Source organism: Callospermophilus lateralis, chromosome 11 (genome assembly GCF_048772815.1).
Source record: "Callospermophilus lateralis isolate mCalLat2 chromosome 11, mCalLat2.hap1, whole genome shotgun sequence".
Classification (NCBI taxonomy): domain Eukaryota; kingdom Metazoa; phylum Chordata; class Mammalia; order Rodentia; family Sciuridae; genus Callospermophilus; species Callospermophilus lateralis.
This window is the reverse complement of record NC_135315.1, coordinates 36,843,638-36,869,304: the sequence shown is the minus strand read 5'-3', so window position 1 is coordinate 36,869,304 and position 25,667 is coordinate 36,843,638. Positions and strand designations below refer to the sequence as shown.

At 44.0% G+C, this 25,667-nt stretch overlaps 2 protein-coding genes across 3 annotated transcripts; both read right to left on the bottom strand.

The window, feature by feature from the left end:
- Positions 1–2,371: 2,371 nt before the first annotated feature.
- Heatr9 (HEAT repeat containing 9) lies at positions 2,372–14,044 on the bottom strand. 2 transcript variants are annotated; one of them, XM_076871094.1, is made up of 15 exons: positions 13,957–14,044; positions 12,725–12,774; positions 11,197–11,378; positions 10,831–10,957; positions 10,567–10,623; positions 10,316–10,372; positions 9,617–9,674; positions 9,104–9,234; positions 5,825–6,007; positions 5,331–5,423; positions 5,114–5,233; positions 4,058–4,131; positions 3,403–3,454; positions 2,911–2,997; positions 2,372–2,722 (listed from the first exon to the last, which is right to left on the bottom strand). In XM_076871094.1, exons 1-15 carry the CDS (start codon positions 14,042–14,044, stop codon positions 2,372–2,374), a joined length of 1,710 nt encoding a protein of 569 aa, XP_076727209.1. The 2 variants fall into 2 exon arrangements, with proteins under 2 accessions (XP_076727209.1, XP_076727210.1); XM_076871095.1 differs by having other exon boundaries at positions 10,567–10,625; positions 10,947–10,957.
- Positions 14,045–18,444: 4,400 nt separating this feature from the next.
- Ccl5 (C-C motif chemokine ligand 5) lies at positions 18,445–24,788 on the bottom strand. The gene is made up of 3 exons (XM_076871085.1): positions 24,713–24,788; positions 23,394–23,505; positions 18,445–18,625 (listed from the first exon to the last, which is right to left on the bottom strand). Exons 1-3 carry the CDS (start codon positions 24,786–24,788, stop codon positions 18,538–18,540), a joined length of 276 nt encoding a protein of 91 aa, XP_076727200.1. The 3' UTR covers positions 18,445–18,537.
- Positions 24,789–25,667: the final 879 nt, after the last annotated feature.

The window sequence follows — 25,667 nt, the reverse complement described above, 5'->3', positions numbered from 1 at the left end:
AATTTCTGAGGATGACAAGGTAGGTGTGGCTATGGAAGTGGCTGAAGTGAATGGAAAGGAAAAGTCCTTGTCATTGAGATCAAGGGCTAAGGGGCTTGTTCAGAGGAATGGTATTAGGGAGATGCCAAGATTGAGGTCAGGCAATGAAAGAGGAAATGGGTAAGTGGACCAGAGGATGGTATAGTTGTTTGGAGGGTAGGCCCCTCAGAGAAGCACTGATTTTCAGATTAAGGTAAAGGATAGTGGTGACATTGAAAGAATGTAAAAAAATGAACATCATCTGAGATTTTAGGAAGAAGCCTGGTCAAGAGAGCAAGATATCAGGTACAGCAAAGAGATGAGAATATTTGAGAAAGAGGGATATGGAGGTGTAGATGCCTCCAGGTGGCCATCAGAGGGAGCATTTGAGACAGGATAGAGAAGAAGGCTGGAGTGGGCTTAACGTTTTGTACGGTGTGTAAGGATTAGTCCCAGTAGATCTTAATGGTTGAGATGATTGGGTATCTTTGGACTCCTAAAGAAGGGGACATTGCTTGAATTAAGTTTGCTTCTAAGTTTTTTTTGTTTTTTTTTTTTTAGGTGAGTACTGGGGATTGAATTCAGGGGCACTTACTACTGAGCCATATCCTCATTCCTATTTTGTATTTTATTTAGAGACAGGGTCTCACTGAGTTGCTTAGACCCTCGCCGTTGCTAAGGTTGACTTTGAACTCGTGATCCTCCTGTCTCAGCCTCCTGAGCCACTGAGATTACAAGCGTGTGTCACTGTTCCCGGTTCCAAGTGTTTTTGATCTAGGTAACTTTGGTACTGGGAAGGCTCTGGTACATTTGTGATGAACCAAATAGCCAATGTTTTGTGAAGTGGTTTATGTTCACTCTTGTCTAAAGTCTTATAGTGAGGATTGGTAAAATTAGGATTTTGGTGCTTCTGGCCAGAGACTGGTATCTGGCTGAGTGGTAAGACATCCTAAAGATAGATACCCACAAATGCAGAGGAAAGATTAGAGACATCTAAGGAGGATTTTGCAGACATTGAGACCCTATAACATGGTTAATAAGGCCATGGATTCACCTACAGCCTGTTGAGGCTGAGACAAGTTTATTAAACTACAGGGTAGGCAAGACAGGAAGACTTCTCTATCTTTGGACTTTGTGCTGCTCTATTAGAGGGGTCCCCAGGCAGTGCTGCTTATACTCCAGAATAGCAAAACCACACTTTGAGTTTTTACTTAAAACCCCGAGGCAAGACACGAATCTAGTAGTGGTGGGGCAGATTGGGAGATAAAGCTGAACAACATAATATACTAAATTCAGAATAACTGTTTGATCTGCTGTAGGGCCTGGGGTGTTGTAAAGTGGAAGAGAGCACCCATTTGACCTCTGCTTGGCGAGAAGAACTTGATCTCCGATGAGATCATTTCATTACGATTGGGGAGTAACAGGAGTGACAGGAGACAGGCTCATGTGACACCACTGAAGAAAGAAAAGGAAGGAAGTTCATATATGAGTGTTTACCATGTAATGCCAGGCACTGTTAGTCTTTATACTAATCTTCATAGGTGTTCTCTAAGGTAATAGGCATGATTTTCTTCAATTATTTGGTGGCAAAACCGTATCAGAAATGTTAAATAACTCTTCCAAAGTCAAAGATCTATTAAGTCATGGGCCTTAGGATTAAATTTCAGATTTGTCTAACTTCAAAGTCTGGACTTTCCCTTCTTGAAAGGGGTGGTGGCTTGTTGGGACTGATGTGGTTGGTCCTTTTGGCAAAGGAAAACTGAAACTAGTAGAAATAAGGGGAAAACTAAATCTGTTTTACAGAGTAAATAGGGTCTCGAAGGGAATGACTCTGAGGTCAATAAAAACTAGCAATGTACTTAGCAAGTAGGTGCTGCAAAAAGATTGGTTGACGCTGATTAAAGCTTAAGTTATGTCCTAGACACCTTAGTGGGCTAGGGTCGGGGGAGTTAGAAAGAAGAAATGGTCCAAGAACTAAGCCTCCTAGCATTTTCTCCTACATTTCCCTTAGCATCCCTCTTTAGGCAGACACTCAATTCTCTAGCTTTATCATCAAACAGACAAGGACTTGGTTTAGAGAGGCAGGCTGGCCCAGAGAAGTTGTGGCTCTGTCCTTCCCTCTTTCCTCGATGAAAGGACATGTGATTGGCTACACGGAAAGAACCCCTTACCAAGAGTGAGAAGATGTATGTTCTATGCAACCTCTGATGAAGAAACAGCAATGGTGATTCAGAGAGATGTGGTAGGTATAGAGATATTCCTTTATTCAGGAAAGATGTATGGATTGTTTTCTTTAGGGAAGCACGGGAGTCATCCTCAGGGAGAGAATGGGGGTTAGGCCCAAAGAGCTGATCTATTTGGAGGATTGAGCAAGGATTCTCAACTGTTTCCTAATCCCTGGCTCCCAGGGGCCTGTGACCTGTGGCGTTTCTTTTTGTGGTTTAGGGAAACAGGGTGGAAAAGCATGCATTTTTTTCTTCTGATCTGACTTGGAGATGGACTTTGCAATAAGCAAAGGGTTCAACTTAGCAAGTCGAAAATCTTGAATATTTAACTCTTCTGGCTTCTCAGGTTCCTTCCAGAATCCTGTAGGCTTTGTCTTCTCATTGGTCTTAGGTGCCTCATAGACATAGAAAACCTTGTTCTTCAGCATGTTTTGGATCCAGGGATCAGTTGAGGCACAAAGAATTAATGTTTCTTGTAGCTGCATTGAAACAAAAACTGACAGGGCTAGCTGAATTTGGACTCAGGTTGGAAGGGGAGGGATTACCCAGGAGAGGGGAAACTAGTCACAGGCCACTATGGCCTCAAGGACAGTGTCTAAGAACTTACTCCCTTTGTGAGATTTGGAGGAAGGGGAAAAAAGATTAGAAAGTAGCAGGAATATCTTACACTTTTCTTCATAGCCTGGTTCTCTTCCGTGTCTAACATGTCCAAGAGCAAGTAGAACACTTGTGAACCACGGATCCCCAGGACGCCCTGGCAGAGGCAAGTGAGACTGCCTAAGTAGCCAGCCCTGGGAAGGTGCCCATTCCTCTTTCCCATTCTAGTCCCTCTGGGATGACCCTGTGTCCTCAGATGATGCTTCCCAGCTGAGATAACCCCTTCTTTGCCTTTTGAGCCACTGCATAAGGTTCTAATTCCCATTATTTACGAGGAAGAGTTGAGACAATTTCTACAATATCCAGTAACACTCATCTCTTGTCCCTTATCCAATCCATCTCCAAACCTAAAGAAAAAGTTCTCATGAGAGGGTTAGGATTCTAAAATTAACCTCCCCAAACTTGAGAGCCATTTCTTTCCCTTCATGACTGCTCAATCACCCATGCCTCCTGCCCTCCACATATCTCAGGAATTGGGTCAGAGAAGCGGAGCCCACTTTACCAGAGAAATGACTGCTTCTTGGCGTGCAGCAGGATTTGGATCCATCAGTTGCCTGTGCAGAAGGGAGTAAAAATGTCCAATTAAGAGGGAGAATGGGAGGTAGTTTGGCTGCTTCTCAGGCCCAGAGTGAGTTGGGTCCAATGCTGATGTGTGATGCTAATTTAATTTCCCTCTCTCATTTCTCAGGTCAGGAAGGGCACTAGAAGAGGGAAAGTAGGTATGATAGTTTGCCACAAGGCACTTCCTATGATCAGGACTCACATCTATCCAGGAATACTTTTTTTTAATATTTATTTTTCAGTTTTTGGTGGATACAACATCTTTATTTTATTTTTATGTGGTGCTGAGGATCGAACCCAGCGCCCCGTGCATGCCAGGCGAGCGTGTTACCGCTTGAGCCACATCCCCAGCCCCAGGAATACTTTTTAAAAGTTGCTTTCAAGCAACTTGTTAATTAATGTAATGCTTGTTACATTAATTTGAGCTTTACTGCAATCCTGAGTAGTATTATTGGCCTCTTTTCACAGATGAACAAAACTTCCAGGGTCAAAGTATGATTTAACTAGCAGCATAGGCAAGGTTCTCAGCCAAACCCTCAATTCCCTTTCCACAGCCTAGGATTTCTCTCTGGCAGCTCCCAGCCCAGGCCACTCACTCCTCCATCAAGTTCAGCATCATAGGCTTCATCTTGAGGTCTTCTATAGCTTCAGCCACAGCCTGCCTCACAGCCTGCAGAGGGATCAAAGTGGAACAGCAAAAAGAGGGAATGCCGGGTTGTGCACTAAAGTACTGCACAAACCTTTATTGAACACTTCCATTTTGCTATGTATGGTCCCTGCCTTGAGTGCAGAGTCTGGTGAAGGAAGTAGACAAGCGAATAGGCAGTTGCAGTACTGCTTAGGTGCACATGGAGGATGTGTGATTCAGTGTTGGGTACAAGGAAGATCTCCCCTGGAGAGGGAGGTGATGCCTCAGCTGAAACTTGAAGGGTAAGTGGGACTTAGCCAGAGCGGGGTGTTTGTGCAAAAGCCTGGAGGCCAGAAAAGTGCAGAGAGGACAGGGAGCTGAAAATAGTTCAGACGAGTGAGGTGACCAAACTGAGACTCTTCAGAGCAATTACATTGGGACATTACGTGGAAATCGGGACATGGTTGTTCATGTGTCTCTGAGGGACAGCCGGGTGAGCAATGAAGCTAGAGAGGTAGGCAGGGCTTCAGTTGTGAAGCAAAGTAAGCCAGCGTGAAGGCACCAGGAAAAAGTTTTATGCAAAGGTGTGACAATGGGATCTACATTTTAGAAAAATGTTTACAGGAGTGCTGGCTCTGTAGCAAGCGATAGTATTGATAAAAAGTAAAAGAACATAGAAGATGGCAAGGCTGAATTTGGTGATTTGGGAAAGCTTCCCATAGGAGGTGTCATTTGGAAAGGTCTTGAAAGAGCAACAGTATTTTAATAGGTGGAAGAAAACGGAGTTTACAGTATGAGGCAAGTTTTTTTTTTTTAAACCTTGCTTCTCTAAGTAAGGGAGGGATGATTCAGGGCAATTTGAGCTGCGGATTGTCTTAGTGAAAGGCAAGGTGGTTTGAAAACATGGTGGTGTTAGGGGAATGGAGTGGGTTAAGATGAGTAGGGCTGGTGTGGAAGCTAAGGTCTGCAGAGAAGGGAGAGGGGACAGGTTTGGGCAGCCTGGGCTTGGGAGCTGTGATCTCACATGGAAGGGTTCATTATGTGTCTTCCTCTTGAGCAGGTCAAATGTGATTTCCTCTAGTCCATGTGCCTGGATCTTTTCCAACCCAATGATTCTGAGCATCTGGATAGCTTCAAAGCGGTCCTGAGGGCAGGGGTGGGGAGGTATGGAAGATAGGTCCCACTTCTCATCATCCCACCCTGTACAAATGCTGAGGAAAGAAGAGTAGAGGGCAGCCCACCTCAAGGATAACAGCAGAACATAGCTGGTCCAGAATGGCCGTGATGACTGCCGCTGAGTGTACATGCATCACCTTGACCAGCATCCTAAGTGCCTGTGAGGGGTGAGGTGGGGCAGGGTATCCAAGTGTATACCTACAAGTATCTGAATGGCCAGATGGATTTGGGGGCTCAGCCTAGAGCTGATGGGGAACAGGTCTGTTCCTTCTGCCCCTTTACCTCTTGAGTGAAAACACAAGTTTGTGTTTACACTTAGTGCACATACATAGATGAGCTCTCATACATATCAAATATACAAAGATGTGCACATTTATACATCCACATGATCCTATACTTTTGCAAAAAATATCTTCATAAACACACAGAGGCCCCTTCTGTGCTTCCAGCCAAAGCATATTTTCTTGGGATGAGTATGACAGGACCCAACGCCACCCAAGTAAGTAGTGGTCTCTCTTTCCCCAGTGCTCCCCAGAGTCCAGCCTCCTTCCTTTCACACCTTCATCTGCTGGGTCTTGGGCCTTTGGCCCAGGCACTCCATCAAAAACTCTTGGGCCATTTGGCTGCAAGGTCTCAGGAAACCTAAGCACAAGGCTGCCTCCAGGGCTGCATCATGTGATGAATTCTTTATCACTGTCTGCAGCACATCCACTAGAGTTTCTTCATCTCCGATTTGAATCCTCTGAAAAGGAGATAGTAGTTGAAATAGACAGTTGGAGATGCTATGTCTTCAGTCAGGCTTCATGCTTTATAAAAGGGCTTATCCAAGCCATTCTCCTTTCTCTCTAAAATGAATTTTATGCCACTACATTATTTCATCCACTTCACCTTATTTTTGCTGCCACCTTATTGCTTTTAGGTCATATCTCCTGATTTCTTCCTGACTTTATCTTGTAGAAGGAATGACTGTTACTTCTTTAACAATTCTGCTATCTTAATTCCTGGTATTTAAAAAAATACATACATGTAATTGATCTAATGGCTCTCCTCTAATAACCTCCTCCCTCTTCCTCAGCCAATCATACCACAGAGAAACTTAATCATCGCCCGTCCCAGCAACTTCTCCATCATCTCCATTTCATGGATACCACTCTCTGAGCACCACCTCCTGTTTTTCCAGCTCATTTCCCAATGCCAACCATGGTTTGGTTCCACAAAGGACCAATGATCCCCTGAGCCTGCCACCTTTCACTGCTCCTCCTCTTCCCTCTACCCAGCTTGAATTCCATGGTTCTGCTATAGTCATTACCCTGATTCACCCTCCACTTCTTTACCCACTCTTGTTTCATTATACTCCCTTGACAGAACCTTGATGCTAGTTACATCCAGCTCCTCACTTTCTCTGTGTCTGCACTTTCTGGAGAAAAATAGTCATGATTATCTTGCTACATGTGTGAGCACAAACCTTAGGTAGATCTATTTTTTTAAAAATCAATAATTATAGTTTTTCTTAAGGCAATTCTCTTTTCCTTTATCTTAATTCACACTTTTTCCTCTGGAGCCTCTAACATTTTTCCTCTATTTCACTCTCAGCTGATGGCTCTGCTTCCTACTTCACTAAGAAAATAAAAGCATCTAGAAAGGGAGTTCCAAATATACCTATCGCCACCTCCATCTCACTTCCTCTTTCTTTCTGCTCTTTGCTATGAACTATACCAGATCTCATCCCCTCTCACCCACTCAAAGACACAGCTGCAACAACTCTACTCACTCTCTTCAAAATCATTTCCTAATTAATGGATCATTATCCTCAGCAGAGAGACTTATCACATTTCTTTCTGCCCAATCTCTCTTAAATCCACTGTAATCAGTCATTTACCACTATCACACCAAGAAAACGATTCAGTTAAGACAATCAGTAATGCCCACATTGTTATATCCACATGTCAATCCTCAGTGCTTACATTTCCTGATAAGGTTCTTCCTTGACATATGTTCTTTCACTTGATTTTCAGAATTCCACCCTTTGGGTTTGTCATCCAACTTCATTGGGTATTTCTCAATAGTTACTGATTCCTTCTTCTTTTCTCTGACCTCGTAACATTGGAATGCTCCAAACTGGAGTTTTGGTCTTAAAAATCTCATGTAGTTTAGTGATGTTGAGTGCCATCTGTATGCTTACAAATCCCAACTTCCTTCTCTAGTTCAGACTTCTCTCCCAAACTCCAAATTATACTTATCCAACCATTTACTTGCCATCTTCCTTGGAGTTACCAAAAGACATCTCAAACTGGACTTTGGCTGTTACCTCCAGACCTGTTTTCTGGGAATTCCCTTAACCTTAATTGATGGCAATTTTGTCCCTTTAGTTACTAGGCCCCAAATCTTGGCTTTACCCTGATTTCCTCACTGGAGCTCATGTCCAGTCCAACAGAGTTTTACTTACATCTTGAACTTCATCATTTCTTAATAACTCCACTGGGACTACCATGGTCCAAGCCACCATTATATCTTACCAGGATTGTTTCAGTTCAGTCACAGTAAACCTTTTAAAACGTAAATTAGATCTTGTTACAGCTCTGTTCAAAAACCTCCCAAGTACTGAAAGTAGCCCAAAAGGCCACAGACAGTCTAGCCTCCTGTTTTAACTTCTCTGACCTGAACTTCTCTTCCTATTGCCCTCTGAATTCCTATTTCAATTCTGCCCCACTAGCCTTGCTGATCCCAGACCTCAGCAAACACACTCCTGTCTTCATCTACTGGCTCTCTTATGTTCAGCATGCCTTCCCTCAGACACCTGTAAGGCTAACCCCCTTACCTTCTTCATGTCTTTGTTCAAATGGACCTTCTAAAGGAGACCTTCCCTAGTATGTTCAAATTTCATCCCATCTCCATCTCTGACATTCCTGGTGACCCTCCCCCTGTTATATAATTTTTTCCATTGCACTTGTCACCTGTCATACTATGTAATTTTCTAAGTTTTTTGGTTATCGTGTGTCTCCCTCCACTCGAGTGTAAGCTCCACAAGGGCAGGGATCCTATTTGGTTTGCTGATGTATCTTAAGGGCTTATGTTAGTGCCTGGCATATGGAAACTATGTAATATATATTTGCTCAATAAATGGATGAATGAAGGATTATCTTTCATATGGAGCAGTGATAGGGTCAAAGGAAGAGGACTCTAAAAGGAGGTGGCAAGGGGACAAAAACAAACTGAGAGAAGTGTCAAGAGAACTCAGTTGGGTTCTTGTTCCCTATGGACAGAGGTTTTGCTCTAATAGGTTTTTTTTAGAGATAACAATAATGGTTACCATTGAGAGTTTGCTTTTTTTTTGAGAGCATTATAATTAGTACATAACTATATAACTAAATAACTACATAGTAGTTCCATAGTCCTTTTAATTTTTTTTTTATTTTGAGACAGGGTCTTGTTAAATTGCTAAGGCTGGCCTTGAACTTGGGATCCTCCTGCCTCAGGCTCCAGAGTCGCTGGGATTACAAGCGGGCACCACCACAACTGGTTTGGTGGTTACCATTTAAAGAACACAGGCATTATAATAGGCATGATATGTCATGTAATCTTTCCAACAATGCCACAAGATAATAACTATCTCCATTTTAAAGATGAACAAACTGTGGCTCTGAAAGCGGGCTTTTCAGAGGTTGTCTGATTGGCAAGTGGACAAGCCATATGCTTCTGTTCAGCTCTAGAGGGGACTCCACAAGCACAATGCTTTATTAATCTGAAGGGTAGGTCACCTTCCTGTCCCAATTCCCAGCCAAACGGGTCATTTACCTTGACCTGCTCTGCACCAGTTACAGACTCTCCTCCCAATCACCTTGTCTTTAGGGACGGCAGCCCAGGAGTTCAGAGCTGCTCGTAGGCCCATCAGCGTCTCCATCCTTCGACCCTCATTTTTCCCCTTCAACTCTTTGATGAAAGCCTGGATCACATGCTTATTCAAGCAACCTGGACGGGGGAGGGTTCTCAAGTCAGGGCAGAACTGCCAGGACTGCTCCTCTTTCAAGGACCCATTGAACTCCCCTGTATTCTCTAGACAGATGTTCCTGATACTGGGTTTCAAGGTGCTGCCCATTTTCCCAGGACACCTGAGCAGCTGTCCGAGCATGAACACAGTTCCAGAAGCTCTCCTTTTCCTCTTCAATCCATTCTCCCTTTTCCCTCCACCTTCCTCTCTCTGCTCAACAGCACCTAGGATAGTTTCCAGACCCTGCCAAATGCTAGGTAAGAGAGGGTGCACACTCCACTCCCTTCTGCCCTTACCCAAAGAGAAAGTGGCTGCACTTTTGCACCTCCCCCAGCCCCCTGCCCAGGGAGAGATCAGACTCACCTAGGATGGCCAGGGTTCGATAGGCCTCATACTTCACTTTCTTTTTACCAGAGTGGGCCTGATTTAAGAAACAGGTGGTGGAAACAGCATCAAGTGATGGAATGTCAGACTTTAGGGATCATGTCAGTTTAACTTCTCAATTTTACCAAAGAAGAAACAGACCTAGAGAGTGACCTGTGTGTGCTGAAATAGGGTTCAGACAGAATGGTACAATGCAAGGAAACCTGAACCCGTGAGTTAGACTTTTATTCAGATCTCTTTCTGGTATCTAGCAGGCACTTGGCTTTCATTAAAAACCCTTGGATTCTCAGAGCTTTTACTTTCTTATTAGAAAGTTAGATATTAAAAACTATTCCTAATGTTGTAGAATTTAAATGAGATTATGGATTAGAACACTTGCTCCTAGGTGTAAATTGAAACAGGCCTGGAGTATTGTTTCAGTTAAGGTAGAGAATGAGCTCAGCCCCAGTTCTTGGCTTTTCAGTGTACCATCTTTTCTGTTAGACCAAGGAGGTTAGATTTCCCCTTTCTTCAAGCTGCTCTTTAAGGAACTAAGGGCATGGTAACTCTTTCCCCACTGGATGTGACCTCTCAGTCTGGCACCCTGGGGAGCCTTGTCTTGTGTCTGTGTGTATACCCTCTGCACATTTCAGACCCTGTTTCCTCCCTTTCTGAACTCCGTGTAGCCCCAAGACTCACCACCTGCCATAGTGCCTCCATGACAAACTTGTCTCTGCTGCCCAGGCACCCCAGAGCCTGCAGAAAGAGGTTGGAGGAAAGGGAAGAGAGCTTCGCCACCACCTCCCAGAGTTCCTGTCTTTTGGACACAGCTGGAATTTACACTTGGAACACTACCTCCATACCCACCATTCACCTCCAGCTGCTTTTGGCTTTCCAGCTCAGCCAAGCTCTACCCGAAACCACCCTCCTCCACCCTTGCCACTCCTCACATGTGCTGCATAGGACTGCTCATCCTCTCTCGGAGATTTCAGCATTTCTGTAAGTTCCTGCCCATCCAAGCCAGGCAGTGGAAAGGAAGAAAGAGAAAGATAAAGAACTTCTAATGAAAGGAGTTCAACCAATCTCCTCTCCAATCCCCTTCCACCCTCTGCACAAGCAGGCAAGGACTGAGGACTAAAGGATTGTGTGAGCCCAAAGTAAAGGCACCCACCAGGAGGGAGTCTCCCCATTCTCCTTCCCACAAGGGTCCTAACCTTTAATCTCTGCCACTTCTGGGGGTCAATGATAGGTTCGAAGGCTCTGGATCCCACCTGGTATCTTGTAGCCAACTTACTCATGGGGGGATAGCAGTTTGGGATGTGGGTGCCCTCTTTGAGATACCTGTGTGAGAAATTGCACAAGCATCCTTGGTTTCCTTGCTCTTTCCTCAAGTCACAACCCCAGCTCTGCCACAGGGACTCAGTCCAGCTCAGAGTTCAGACCAGAGAAAGACAGTGATATCTACCCCAGGTCCTCTCTGGGACCTGCAGGCAGATTTGCTGCCTCCTGACCCCCAGGCCTACCCTGTTCTTGCCCTTCTTCTTTTTCCTAGATGTGGAAAGTACAAAAAAACCCCACACCTAGCGTTCTCTCTCATTTTCCGTAACATCTTCTCATTCTCCCGCTCCTTTTGCCGATCATACACAGTGAGCCAGTGTGTGTACATCTCAAACTTCTTGGAGTAGCAGGAAGGAATTAAGTTCAGCTTGCCCCGGTGCTGCCTCCAGCACTCAGGTTTTAGGGGAAACTCTTCCTTTGGTGACTGAAAGGTGCGAGTGACAGAGTAGTCAGAGGGGGCCCCCCAGACTTTTACTTGAGTTCTGGGGATCTGGGAAGGGGAGAGTAGAGGAGAAGAGGGTGGGGTGAGAGAGACACCCTCTAGTCTCCCACCTGGGCTGGAGTTACAGCTATCTCCTAACCCACTGCGTGACTTGGGCAAGTTACTTCACCCTGCCAAGGTCTCAGACCTCTCATCTATAAAATGGAGCTAATAATCCTTGTTCTTCTATTCCCCTCTTGAGGTTGTCTTGAAGAACAAAGAAGGACCAGGTTGCAAAGCATAAGTTGATCTGAATAGAGTTTGGTTATTTGGGGATCTTAAAGCATTTTGAAAGGGCCGTTTGGTCAGGGACATGAAAGGGCAAGAGTTGGGGTTGAGTGGATTAAAGGTGGGGTAAAGATAGACTACTGATCATTCAGATATTTATTGAATATCTGCTATCTGCCAGGGATGCGGTTATCTTTTCTGCCTTTATGAACATAATAGGTTAGTTAGGAAAGCAGACTTTCTTCAGATAATCTAGCTCTTATCTTTGGTGTGTGTGTGTGTGTGTGTGTGTGTGTGTGTGTGTGTACAGTATGCGTTCCTGCAGTACTGGGATGGAGCCCAGGGCCTCATGCATGCTACACAGGTGCTCTTACCACTGAGCACACTCCCAGCTCTTAACTGTAACTCTAGCTCTATTGTAGTGGGGTTTTGGGGTGGGGCAAGGACTTTCTCCAAGGGTTTGTCTGGGCTCCATCCTTGTCTCTTCTCAAGACCTCCAATATTTACAACAGATCTCTCTGTGCAACAGGGAAAGGAAACTTCAGTCACAGGTTTTTAAGTGATTGTCATGATTTCAGAAAATGGAGCACTGACTTATGGTGAGCAGGGTTTCCAGATTTAGCAAAGAATAAGCAAAACAAACAAAAGCAACAACAAAAACCCAAATGTCAAGCTCAAGTTCAACCTGAATTTCAGGTAATAAATGAAATATTTGGAAATTTTGAACAAATTTATACTTAAAAACCATTAATTGTTTATCTGAAATTTAAACTTAACTGGGCATTTTGTAACAAAAAAAATCCCCATGTTAACCAATAAAAAAGACTCCCATTAGTAAGCACTCCCTGCATAGCACGGGCCTTATAAATTTTGTGACTTAGCAACTCTACAACAGGTGCGCAGGGGCTGATCTGTGACAGAGGAAGCTCCTGAGGCCCAAAGAAGAAAGTGACTCATCTAAGAATGTCAGGCTTCTGTGAACTGATTTGCATGGAAAGGAGTAGTTTGCTGTCTCTGTGCTTTGACACATCTCCTGGAGTAGCAAAAATTAGAGGTCTTACCTGGTAGTAGGACAAGGGCAGCAGAGTATGAGTCATGGCTTCTTTGAGTTCTGGCAAGAGGATAAGAGTGCATAGTAATAAGACAGCAGGTGCAAAGTGGACTCAAGAATCATTCATTCAGGCATTTGTTCATTAAGCACTTAGTGAATGCTAGCATCAGGTATTTTGCCAGATACCAGGAAGGTATCTGGGGGCTCACAGTCTTACTCTCATAGTACTGTGCTACTCAACATGTGGTCTGTGGAATGGCAGAAGTGCCAAAGCCTGGGAGCTTCTCATAATTGCTCAATCTCAGGTTCCACCTTAGACCTGCTGAGTCAGAATTTTCATTTTGACAAGATTCTAGGTGATTCCTATATAACTGAAATTTAAGAAACTAGCAGGGTATTCTTAATCTTGGCTGCATAGTAGAGTTATTTGGGGGGACTTTGAGCATAGACCCTACATAAGATTAACTGAATCAGATACTGTGGGAAAAGGGCCTAGGCATTTTAGGATGGTCCCCAGATGATTCAAATATTCAGTTAAGGGTAAAAACTATTGGCTCCTTCAGTTTTTCAAACAAATGTGTGCAAGAATCACTTGGAGAGATTTTTTCAAACACAGATTTCTGGGATGTTTAATATAATTTCTGGGACTCTGTATCTGATTCACTGGATTTGGGGTGGGCTCTGATAATCGGCATTTCTAGTAAGATAATGATGCTGTTGCTCCTGGGACCACATTTTGAGAATGAAGGAAAGAGAAATGTTTCTTAGTCATTAACAGAGAGAAACAAGTATGGAGACAGATATAGGTGATAAACCCATAGGCATCCTAACCTGGCTGGGAGGATCTGGGAAGGTCTCCAGAGGAGATTATACACAAGTCAGTCTTCATACAAGTAAGAGTTATCCATATAGAGCAGGGGAAATAGCGTTAGAACACACAGGGAACACCTTATGTGAAGACTTGGAGGTGTGAGAGTTGGGGTGGAGAGCAGGGTGCAGATGTGGGAGCAGAAGCTGGGGAGACACACAGGTGTCCCAAATTAAGAGGATCCTGTAAATCCTGCTGCAGAGCTAGAGACTTACCTTGAGGGCTGTGGGGGAGCCATCAATATGTCCAGGGGCCTGCCTTGACCTTTCTAGTGGATTTGCTGAACTTAGTGCCCTGCCTGGAACTGGGAGCCAGGAAACCTTGCCTTTTCAGGCTCCTGTCCCCGACTCTGTTCCTGTTCATTCCAGCCTTACCTTTGGTATAGTATGTATCCTTCAGCCATGGGCACCTGAGCATTGACGTGGTGATTTCAGAGATATCAGCTGATTTTACATGGGCCATCATCTTCTCCTGGTGGGGTTAGAGGCAACCTGGGGGGGCAGTCAGAAATTCAGGGCTGTGGGGGAATGGTGGCACAACTGGAGAAGACCTATCCTCTGGAACAAGAAGTATCATTGAGGTGTCCAGATTTTGGAGGTAGAAGTTTCCAAGTGTTAGCAACCAGATCGCCTTGGTAAATAGAACCCTCAAGTTCCATTCTTGAGCCCCACTCCTGGCATTTATTGGCCTGTGGACTGAACTGGTTACTTGACCTACCTGAGCTGAACTTTCCTCATCTGAAAAGTGGAAAAGTTATACTTGTCTGGTCAACTACCAGGCCTGTGGTGAGGCATAAATTAAAAAAAAGAAAATCAAAGCATTTGATGAACTGTTGGACTCAAGTAAGTCCACATTAGGGGCAGGGGTTGTTCTCAGGATATGCCGTTAGGAAGATGTGGTGATGGACAACCCCTTTTATATACACACTCCCCTCGTTGGTTGCAAGAGACAGTACCAGCAGGGCGTTGTGGTGCATACCTATAATCCCACTGACTGAGGAGGCTGAGGTAGGAGGTCTAAGTTCAAGGCCAGCCTCAGCAACTAAGCGAGGCTCTAAGCAATTTAGTGAGACCCTGTCTCAAAAAAATAAAAAGTCTGGGCATGTAACTTAGTGGTAAAGTGCCCTGGGTTCAATCCCCAGTACAAAAAAAAAAAAAAAAAAGTGCTGGGGATGTGGTTCAGTAATAAAGTGGGTTCATTCCCCAGTTTTCTGGTGATATTAAGTCTGATTAACAGGGCTGGGGATGTGGCTCAAGCGGTAGCACACTCGCCTGGCATGTGTGTGGCCCGGGTTCGATCCTTAGCACCACATACAAAGGAAGATGTTATATCTGCCTATAACTAAAAAATAAAGATTAAAAAATTCAAAAAAAAAGTCTGATTAACAAACAAACAAGCAAAAAGAATATCAAATATCTGTCTTTCCGGCCTCCCACTTTTGCATATGCTGTTCCCACTACCTATCAGTCCTTTCCCTTCCTTTTTACCTGTTAAACTTTACTTAAATCTTTCGAAATCCATCTAAACATTCCCTCATCTTAGCCAGGCATGATAACGTATGTCTGTAATCCCAGATACTTGGAAGGCTGAGGCAGGAGGATTCAAGGCCAAATTCAAGGCCAGCCTTGGCAACTTAAACCCGAGCGTGGGAATTGAGGCATTTAAAAATTAAAATTAGGGGCTGAGATTGTGGCTCAGCGGTAGAGTGCTCGTCTAGTACGTGCGAGCCCCTGGGTTTGATCCTCAGCACCACATAAAAATAAATTCACAAAATAAAGGTATTGTACTTCTAAAAAATAAATATTAAAAAAATAAATAAAAATGAAAAGGGCTGGGGACATAACTGAGTGATAGCATGCCTGTGGGTTCAATCCTCAGTACTAAAAAAAAAAAACAAAAAAAAAAGTTATCTCATCTCTGAAATCTCCTCCCCTGGCTCCCGGCCCCACCCTCTCAGTGATATAATTCTTCCACCTAAGAGTCACCACAGCCTTTTGTACAGTTGCTTCTCTTTCTGTGTTTACCATATGTTTAATCTATTCATAGTCCTCACTGGACTTCCAGCTGCCTAAAGGTGAAGATTGTGACTTGTGACTATGCACCTCTTTATTCTGGTCTCCCCACCCCACCCTCAGTGCCTACCACAGTGCCTGGCACACAGCAGGCTGCCCATTGTAGCAAGAGTACATGGGTCACCAAGCCATCAGATTTAATATCACCAGAAAAATGGCATGAGGTACTTTGATATAATATATTGAGAAAGACACCATCACCCATAGTATTCCTACCAAAAATGTTTTAACCTCAATCTAATTATGAGGAAATAATCAGGCAAGCCCAAATTAAGAAACATTCTACAAACATCTGATCTGGGACCCGGGGTGTGGCTCAGTAGTAGAGTGCTTGCCTAGTAAGCACAAGGCATTGAGTTCAATCCTTAGTACTGGGAAAAAAATCTGATGAGAACTAAAAACTGTCAGTGTCTTAAAAATGAAAAAAAATAGGGGGCTGGGATGGTGGCTCAGTGATACAGCGCTTGCCTAGCATGTGTGAGGCACTGGGTTCGTTTCTTAGCACCACGTATACATAAATAAAATAAAGGTCCACTGACAACTAAAAAACATTTTTTAAAAATGAAAAAACTATGCTTAAAGACACCAAAAAGACATGAAAGCTAAATCCACTGTGTACTTCATTGTACCCTGAGTTTTTTTCTATTAGTGCGATTTTCTTTTCAAAAATTTGTTCTTTTTAGTTATCATGACAGGAGAGTGCATTTTGACAAATTTTTACAAACATGGAGATTATCTATTTCTAATTAGGATCCCAGTCTTGTGGTTGTACATGATGCGGCAATTCACTGTATTCATATGTGTACATGGGAAAGTCATGTCAGATTCGTTCCGCTGTCTTTCCTATCCCTGTCCCTCTCCCTTCCCTTCATTCTCCTTTGTCTAATCAACTGAACTTCTATTCTTCCCGCTCCTTGTGGTGTGTTAGTGTTGGATCCTTAATCTTAAAAAATAGCTATAAACAGGAGCTGAAGTTGTGGCTCAGCGGTAGAGCACTCGCCTCGCATGTATGAGGCCCTGGGTTCGATCCTCAGCACCACATAAAAGTAAATAAATAAGATAAAGGTATTGTGTCCAACTATGACTAGAAAATAAATATTTTTTAAAAATAGCTATAAAGGACATTATTTGAGACAATAAGGGGAATCTGATGATGGATCCTATATTAGGAAATAGTATTGATGAGTCACTGATGAGTTTCCTGAGTGTGTTGCTCGTTTGGTGGTTATGTAGAATGTTCTTAATCTTAGGGTAAATACACTGAAACTTTTAGGGATGAAGTGACATCATCTCTGCAACTTTCAAATTGTCCTGATAAAGCATCTATACAAGGGAGAGAGGGTGGGGTAAGAAAATATAGTGAAATGTTAATATTTGAATCCAGATGAAGAACATATAAATGAATTCTTGCAAATTTCTGTAAGTTTGAAAATTTGTAATTTGAAGGTGAAAAACAAAAAAAAAATATGGGCTTTGGCATTAGACCTTACTTTTTTTTTTTTTTTTGGCTGTGGGTGGGGCTTTGTGGGCAAATCATTTCCCTCTCTTGCCATGGGTTTTCTTCACTGTAAACAGGGCTAACAATAATACCTACCCCATAAAAAGAATGATGATATGTGAGGCTGAGCTCATGGTTGGCACATAGTGAGTGCTCAATTAATGTCACCTATATCTCTTGTCATTACGTATTCATATGAAGGGACACATAGTTGGGAAGGTTGGAATAGTTCACTTTAGAGGCACTGGTGGAGTTGTAAAAACCACAAAATGCCCCCCATTCTCCTTATTTGAAAGACTGGAGACCTTCAGGATTGTCACTATCCTGTTCTAAGGGCAAGGGTCGTAAAGAAACCCACTGGGGATTAGGTAGAGGGTAGGCTAAGGTGGAAGGGCCAACCAAAGTTTGAGGAAACAGGGAGGTACTATGACAGGGAGACAGATAAACTCTTGGGGCTTGGGGCTGGGACATAGTGACTGTTGTCCTTCCTACCCAGTGGACAAGTCACTTGTTAGTTACTTTACCTGCTCTGCCTGCCAGTGCCCACTTCTGAGAGAGATAGAGAGAGAGAGAGAGAGCGAGAGAGCACTTTTGCTCCCGGCCCTGCTCCCTGGGTGGGGTTATGGCCCCCAAGTCTAGTGTGGGCATCAGGTAAGTTCAAGCCTGGACCCCTTTTGCTTAATGTACATGGGGGAAGAGGGTTCCCACGTAGGAAATCAATCCAGAAGCCAGTTTTGTAATTATACTGAAAAATTTTAATGAAAAGCTGATTTTTTTGTCAGATCAAGTGGTGTGATCCCAGTTACTCGGGAGACTGAGGTAGGAGGATCACAAGTTTGAGGCCAGTATGGGTAACTTAGTGAGATCCTGTCTCTAAAATTAAAAGGGCTGGGGGTCTAGTTCAGTAGTAGAGTGCTTGCCTAGCATGTTCCATCCCTAGCACTAGGGAGCTGGAGGTGAGGGGTGGGGAGAAAAGAAAAGAAAAAAAAATAGAAAAAAAAATAGCTGATTTCTTATGTTTGATAGTTTCAGCCCTCTTAAGGGCCTGAGATGTCAACTTTGGCCATGGGAGATTTCTTTAGGATCCCGGTCTTCCTTCTTTCCTTGAGAAACATGCTGACTTCCTTCTCTAGTCGTAGAACCATAGCAAAGCCAAGGGGCTTGACATTCAGAGCCTAGAGACTTCTTGTTGCTAAGGCAGGGCCTTAGTAAGGCTTCCAGGCTTAGGTCAGGAGCCTTTTCTAATTGCTGCTATGTGGTAGAACCTTCCCTCCAACAGGTGAATGGGAGTGGGGGACTGGGGAGAAGCTTCTCAAGGTGGTTAGGATGAGAGCAGGTAGCAACAGGCGAGTTTACACCAGCTGAAGTTCAAGGTGCCACTTATCCTAGCTCATCTCCAAAGAGTTGATGTACTCCCGAACCCATTTCTTCTCTGGGTCGGCACACACCTGGCGGTTCCTTCGGGTGACAAAGCTGTGGGAGAGGAGAAGAGAGTGAGACCTTCTTAGCACTGGGACAGCCAGTTTTGGGGATGAGGTGGATTGAAACATAAAGGGAAATGGTGCTGGGACTAGGGTAGGTTCTTTTTGGAGCACCATAAGGTGCTATTTCTTTTTAGGAGACATTTCTTCCTCTGTTGGATCTAAGGGCTCCAAGCCAGAAGCAAATTCGTGTGCATTGTAAACCCCACCCAGATACATGCAGCCTGTAATGCTAAGGGGACAGGGAGACTCCGGAGCCCAGGGTTGAACTGGCTAACCACTTGCTTTTTTCTCTGCACTTCCCCTTCCCCAAGCCCTGTGCTGGGTTCACCATGCAGAGAGAAAAAAGATGTCCTCCAGGATGTGTTTAAGAAAAGTGCCTAAAGGAACACATGATTTGACTATAGACAACACAGTGTCTGGCACAGAGTAGACATTCAACAAATGAACCCAGGAATATATCTATGCACAGGTGGGTGAATGAAAGAAGGAGATGAACTTGAGTTTTTGTTGCACTACTTAGTAGTTGGATCACTATGGACAAATCACTTAGGGTCTCTGGGCCTATTTGCTAACCTCTAAAATATGGACAGAAATAATTCCTGCTTTGCACAATTGTCGTGGATCTCAAATGAGATAATGAGTTTTGAAAAATACTATACAAGAATAGCATGCATGTATAGGTATTGTTATTAGAGTGCTGTGAGACCTCTGCTTTAGGGTGGATTGGAACAACGTGAGACCAAAGTCCTGGTCCTGGACCATGGCCCAGAGAGGTTGAGGGACCTGAGATTGGCAGTGCCAAAGCACTTCTACCAAATTACCAAGCAGAATATAAAGATTGTGAAGGTTGGAGGCCTTATCTCTGCAGGTGTTGATGGTATAAATTGGAAGTATAAAAGTTGCTAGTTATACGGGTCAGTGCAGCTGCCACCTTGCCTGTCTGTGGGGCCTGGTTTTCTGTAGGGTAGACTGTTGGTTAGGTAACAGCTGCCCATTAACACATATTTTGGGAAAAGCCTTGTCTACTTGACTTTTTAAATTTTGGCTTCTCCTTTAGGAAGTGTTCCTACACACTACTATTATTTTTTGGGGGGGATTTGAACATGGTCTTACTTAAGTTAGTATATAAGATTAAATATGTTAAAGGTTCTCATAGGAAGAAAGTTAATTATTATGCAGCTGTCTGGAAGTTTATTTTAAAAATTTTGTTGAGTCACACAGTATACCATTTTATTATATGGCCTAACAAAGGAATTAATTATGTGTCAGAAACAATAAAGGTAAATTGTAAATCAGCCTGTTTTTGCAATAACTATTATATTTTTAAAATACTGATGTAGGGGCTGGGGCTGTAGCTCAGTGGCAGAGTGCTTGTCTAGCATGTATGAGGCACAGGGTTCAATCCTTAGCACTACATAAAAAGAAATAAAGTCAAACTGTCCATCTACAACTATTAAAATAAAAAAATACTGATGTATTCCCTAGAATAAAGTATTATGCTCAAATATGTTCTGATATGCAATGTGCTTACCTTGTTTAAATATCTTATTCATTTTTTTTAGTTTGATTTCATTCTTTCTATAAGTATCTATCCATATGTCTTTCAAAGTCAATAACCTTGTGTGATTCTGATTCTATGTCTAACAGCATTGAAACTTTTTTTTTTTTAATTTGTGGTAAAACATATAACATCATCTTAATCCCCCACCCCAGGATTGAACCCTGGGCCTCATACATTTCACACATGATAGGCAAATGCTCTACCACTGAGCAACACTCCCAACCCTGCCTTAATAATTTTTAAGTATATTATGCATGTTTGTGAGCCCAAATATTTTCAGATAAAGTGAAGGCTTAGGTAAGTTTTAAGAATGAGAATTTCCTGGTTGCTCTTTGGGCTCTCTCATGGATAATATTTGCTCTTTGAGCAACTTTTCTGCTGTTCTGAGGCTCACCCAAGACCACTTGACCATCTGTGTCTTACTCTGGTGAGCAGAGCGGATGAGAAAAATAGGGGAAGGGGTGTTCTAGGCTCTTCTGCCTCTCACTGTTTATTTTCTTATTGGAAAAGTGTGGAAGCTTCAGATATAGACCCTGTCCTTGTTCAGCACTCTCTTCTTAGCACCCTTGGCTTGTGGCCAGGAAGTTAAAAGGTCAGGAAACCAACACCTGAGATGAGCCTTGCCTAGTCTCCACTTCCTCCTCTTTGCAGCATGCCAAACCAAGAACAGACCATCTTTGCCAACTCTTCTCTCCCTCCCCCCATTTTCAGGACCTTCTACTTGTCTGACTTCTCTCCTTCCACCTGCCCTTCAGAGCAGGCGTTCTCAATTGCTGTCCTTTTCTCTGTGTTCTTTCCCGAGTCTTGGGCCCTGGGGCCTGGCACACAGTGGGTGCTTAACAGATATTTATTGAATGAACAAGGAGATGAATGGATTGCATTCATTTCTTAAATTTCACCCATTATTTTATGTATGCCAGGGAGTAGTCTAAGCATTTTATTATTCTCATGGTGACCTAAGGAGGGAAGTGCTTCTATTTTTTTTAATATAGTGTCATATTTTTAATACCTTTAATACCTATATTTTCTTTGTTTATTTATTTATTTATTTTTATGTGGTGCTGGGGATTGAACCCAGTGACTCACAGGTGCTAGGTAAGCGCTCTCACTCTGAGCCACAACCCCAGCCCCATCCCATTTTGGTGGAGGAATTGAGGTTCAGAAGGTTAAGTGAGGGACCTAAGCTTACCAGGTGGCATGCATGGTTCTGACATTGCAGACCTGCTTTAGAGCCAGTGCTCACCAAGGCAGTGCCACCCTGCCTTGTTTTTATTGGAAGGCCCCTTCTGCCTACAAGAGAATGTCCTCAGCTACCAGCCCTTTGTTTACACTCCCCTCCCCTCCATTTCTTAGCTGTTTCCACAGGGTTGTCTTGGCTCCTTCCTCTTAGGCAGCTTGTCCTTGACACTTAAGGGGGTTCTACTCTTCTCTAACTACGTAGGCTGAGGTCTCAGCTACATTGTCAACCTCTCCCTCCTCTTTGGCCCTGACCTCAAGTCCATGGCCCTGGCTAATTTCCACCTCCTCTCTCCCATCTCTCCTTTCCTTCTGCTTCCAGCACTATACACGTGGGTAGCTACAGTAGCCTTTAACTGGACCCCAGTTTCCTAGGCTGAGTTTCCAGCTCATTTTACATTTGATAGCTCTTTTTTTTTTTTGTTGTTGTTGTTGATTTTCTTGACATTCAAGGCCCTCTGGGCTTCCCTACATGGAGTCCCTACAGAAACCAAAGTCGAACCCTGCAGGCATCCTCTCTGTCTGATAAACTCCATCCCACAGACTTTCCCCTGCCATCCCAATCATGCCCACAACAGTGCCTTTTGCTGAAATCCCCTCTAAATCCTCTCTCCTCACCCCTGAAACCAGACCCATTCCCTGTCTTCCTGTGGGATGTTCTTTGCCGGGTACTCTAGTCATTGCTGTGTCTGTCTCATCTCTTATTAGATTGTGAGTCCATAGGGCAGGGATGGTGGTTTTATTAATCTCTGCCCATAAGAGATATTTAGGGAATAGTTTTTTTTCCTTTTGAAAAATATTTGTTTTCAGAAATAAAATCAGTAATACAAAATATTACCAGTATATTTTGATTCACCAGGACCATTCACCAACTCCATTTTTGAATACCTATAAATTTACCATGTCATGAACATTTTTTGGATTAAGAACTTTGAATTTTCATAGGAAATTTGATGATAGCCCTATTTTTATCTCCCTCCCCCTAAGTACTGGGGATTGAATTCAGGGCCTTGCATATGCAAGGCAAACACTGAACTATATGTACCATATGTATAAAAGTATTTTTTATACATATGTACCATATGTATAAAAGTTTCCAGGCTTTTATACATATGGGTGTTTTTTGAAAATTTTGAGAGAGAATGGCCTTGAACTTGTGATTCTACTGCCTCAGCTTCCCAAGTCACTGGGTTTGGAGGTCTGTGCCACTAGGTCAAGCCCCATTTTCAGTCTCTATCATTTTCTATTTCTTAAGTAACTAAGGAGATTCCAGAGTCAGGCTCCAGACTCACTGTGTAATCTTGGAGAAGTCCATAAATCTCTCGGTTTCACTATCTGAGAGCCAGAATAGTTAGGGCCATTATGTGAAATTTAGAAGTGATGCACATAAGGAATTGACACACAGTAGGCACTTCCCATGCAGTAGGGACTATTCTATTTCCCCAAATGTATTAGCTTGCATATTTAAAGGTGAATCCCTCTATCTTTTTAAAAATTTCTTCTTAAATAAATAGTTTGTTGTTGTTATTTTGTTTTGTTTTGCCCCTGACCTTAGACCTCCTCCCCTAGTTCCTTTGAGGTTTAGGTTGGTTTGGTTAGGTGTGAAATATGGGGGACTCTAGGGTTCTTCAGTGAAAAGGGATGATGGAGTCCATCTTCTCTAAGCAGGGGCATTTCAAATTCTTTTCAAGTAAAAGTTGCGCCAGCAAGTGGAGTCCTAGGAACCTAGCCGGTGAGGTGGGCAGGATCCTCCAAAGATACCTCGTCTAGTTCTTTTACATTGTGGCTGGAAACCCCGAGGCTAGAGATGAAAGTACTGTGGCTACTTGGGTAGCTGGAGGATAAGTGGAAGTGGGTGGGCACCCTCTTAGAGGGTGCCTGGTGTGTGGGGTCACTGACTCTGGGAGCCAAGTCAACCCTTCCTCACCCCCCTGGAGGAATCAGTGGGATTGAGACTCACACGACTGCTAGGTTGGAGCACTTGCTACTGGTGTAGAAATATTCCTTGATGTGGTTGCGGGGCACTGGGCGGGAGATGAAGGCAAAGCAGCAGGGTGTGGTGTCCGAGGCATCTGGGAGAAAGGATGAAGAAAGGAGACCCTCATTATTCATTGCCAATGGACACTGGGCACTGTGCTGGGCATTTTACATGACTGATCTTGAAAAGACTATTATCCACCGTGGAAGAACTGAGGCTCAGAGAGGTAAAGGCACTTGGTCATGGAACACAGTGGCCGAATGGGAATTCCAACAGAAGACTGAAAGTATCTCTTCCCCGTCAATTGATCCTTGAGCTGAGCTTATATCCTTTCCTCTATATCATAACCCACTGCCCTTGGCTCTCAGTTCATGCTGGGCCTCCTTTTCCCCTGTCATGGGTTCTCTGCCCTCATTCTTGCCCTTCCAGAATCCCTGATGAATTCAAAACGTGCATAGAGTAGGTTTGGGGAGGGCTGGTTCCAAAGCTGAGGCTTCTTGGCTCAGCCAGGATCCCAAGTGGGGCCTGATGCATATTGCATCCCGGGAGCCCTTGGCTGGGCTATAGGGAGAAGGGCTTTGAATAGAGAACCTCTTGTTAGTGAATTAATTCAAGATGCTGTTGGGAAGCACAGTTGTCTCTTCCCAGAAGAGTAGTAGTATTTGTCCCAGCCGATGGGGCTGGGTTTGAATACTTCCTAGGTGGCTGTGCCCTTAGGCAAGTTATTTAATTTGCCTGGGCCTTTGTTTCCCCATCTGTAAGTCTAGAACAGCTACTCAGAGAGTATTTGTATTCAATAAGGTGACAGGTCAAGCAAACAGCCCAATCCCTAACCCATAGAAGGCCTTTAGTTAGCTTTAATTATTCTTTTATAAGCCCCATTTTTTTTTTCTCATCTGTGAAATGAGAGACCATGACTATCTCAGGAGAGTTTTGTTGAGAATTTAGAAGTTTCTCAGAAATCCTGCTGGTGACAGGATGAGTCATTCATTTTTCAAGTTCAGTCCAGCTACCCCTGCCTACCGATATTCCTCAGCATCAGTTCACACTCAGGGCTATAGACCTTGGAGACTCAGAGAAGTTGACTGGGGGCCCCTGCCATGAAATGGCATAGAGATCTATCAGGGGTAACAGGACATTTGGGTAAAACAAAATTTAAGAAGGTAAACAATGGGATTCAGACACTATACATGCTGTAGTTGAAAAGAAGGCAAGGGCTGGGATAGTAGGATGGGGGGGTGGGCCTTCCTGGCAGTGGGTGGACCTACTCTGTGGGTTGTGGTGTCAGGCCCCAGACTTACATGGGGAGGCAGAGGCAGGAATGCAGAAGGCGGCAGCAGAGAGGATGACCGCGAGGGCAGCTGCGGAGACCTTCATGGTCCCCGTGGGCAGAGGCTGTGGGTGACGCACGTGCTGCTGTGTCAGGATCCTCTGCAGGGATCCTCTGCAGCTCAGGCCTTTTATAGGGACTCAGGGCCAGTAGAGGGAGCACCCCGCCTCCAAGGGGGAGTTAGCCCTGGCTGATATCATAAGTGAAGTTGCATAAAACGGAAAAGAAAACTGAAATAGCCTCCGGAAATCTGAGTCTCTGTTTCCACACCTCAGAGTGAGCTCACCCGCCTTTGCCCAGGTGCTGCCATGGAAACTCTTCCTCTGCTGGCATCCTCAGCTTCACCTTCAGGGCGGGGTCTTTCCTAGAGAGTAGGAAGCTGACCTCTTGGGGGTAAAGGGCTGGGGCAGTGAGGACAGGAGCAGAGCCTCTGGGTCTTTTGGGTTTCTTTCACAGTTCCTGCGAGTGCTTGATTTTTACCTCCCTTCTCTTGTACATGGAAGGAGCCATTTACAAGGTGTTCTCCTGGGGAGTGTCCTTTAGACGTGCAGTCCCCGAGGAGGGTGAGAGAACCCACTCTGTAAATCGGATCTGAGCTGCTCAGTGGGGGCTTTTTCACCAGATGTGAGTTGCAATGGTTCCCCCGCGGGAGCTTTCTTGCTTTCGTCATGACCACTGGGGTCACCCCCCAAACCCCTTTGCTTGCTGGTGATTGTTCACGACAGTTTAGCCTGGGTAGGGCTGAAATTGGCTTCTGAATAAGAGAAAAGTGTGTATCGACAGTAACAAAAACAAATTTTAAAAAATGTAACCCTGTCCTGAGAATGTTTCTTGTTAGCTACTGTCACATGTAATTAGTGGCAGGGGTTGGCCAAGTCACCCAGAACGGGAAGACCTTGTCCATTTCTTCCTCACAATGGCAGGGT

What these genes read in the sequence shown, in the direction of transcription:
- Heatr9 (XM_076871094.1), bottom strand. Translation starts at nt 14,044, where the DNA reads ATGGCCCATGTAAAATCAGCTGATATCTCTGAAATCACCACGTCAATG. An exon ending in TGCCCTTGTCCTACTACCAG is followed by an intron (nt 11,379 to 12,724) that starts GTAAGACCTCTA and finishes CGCACCTTTCAG; the next exon opens with TCACCAAAGGAAGAGTTTCC. An exon ending in TGGAGGCACTATGGCAGGTG is followed by an intron (nt 9,675 to 10,315) that starts GTGAGTCTTGGG and finishes TTCTTAAATCAG; the next exon opens with GCCCACTCTGGTAAAAAGAA.
- Ccl5 (XM_076871085.1), bottom strand. Translation starts at nt 24,788, where the DNA reads ATGAAGGTCTCCGCAGCTGCCCTCGCGGTCATCCTCTCTGCTGCCGCC. An exon ending in TCCTGCCTCTGCCTCCCCAT is followed by an intron (nt 23,506 to 24,712) that starts GTAAGTCTGGGG and finishes CCTTTCTCCCAG; the next exon opens with ATGCCTCGGACACCACACCC. An exon ending in TGCTCCAACCTAGCAGTCGT is followed by an intron (nt 18,626 to 23,393) that starts GTGAGTCTCAAT and finishes CCTCTCCCACAG; the next exon opens with CTTTGTCACCCGAAGGAACC.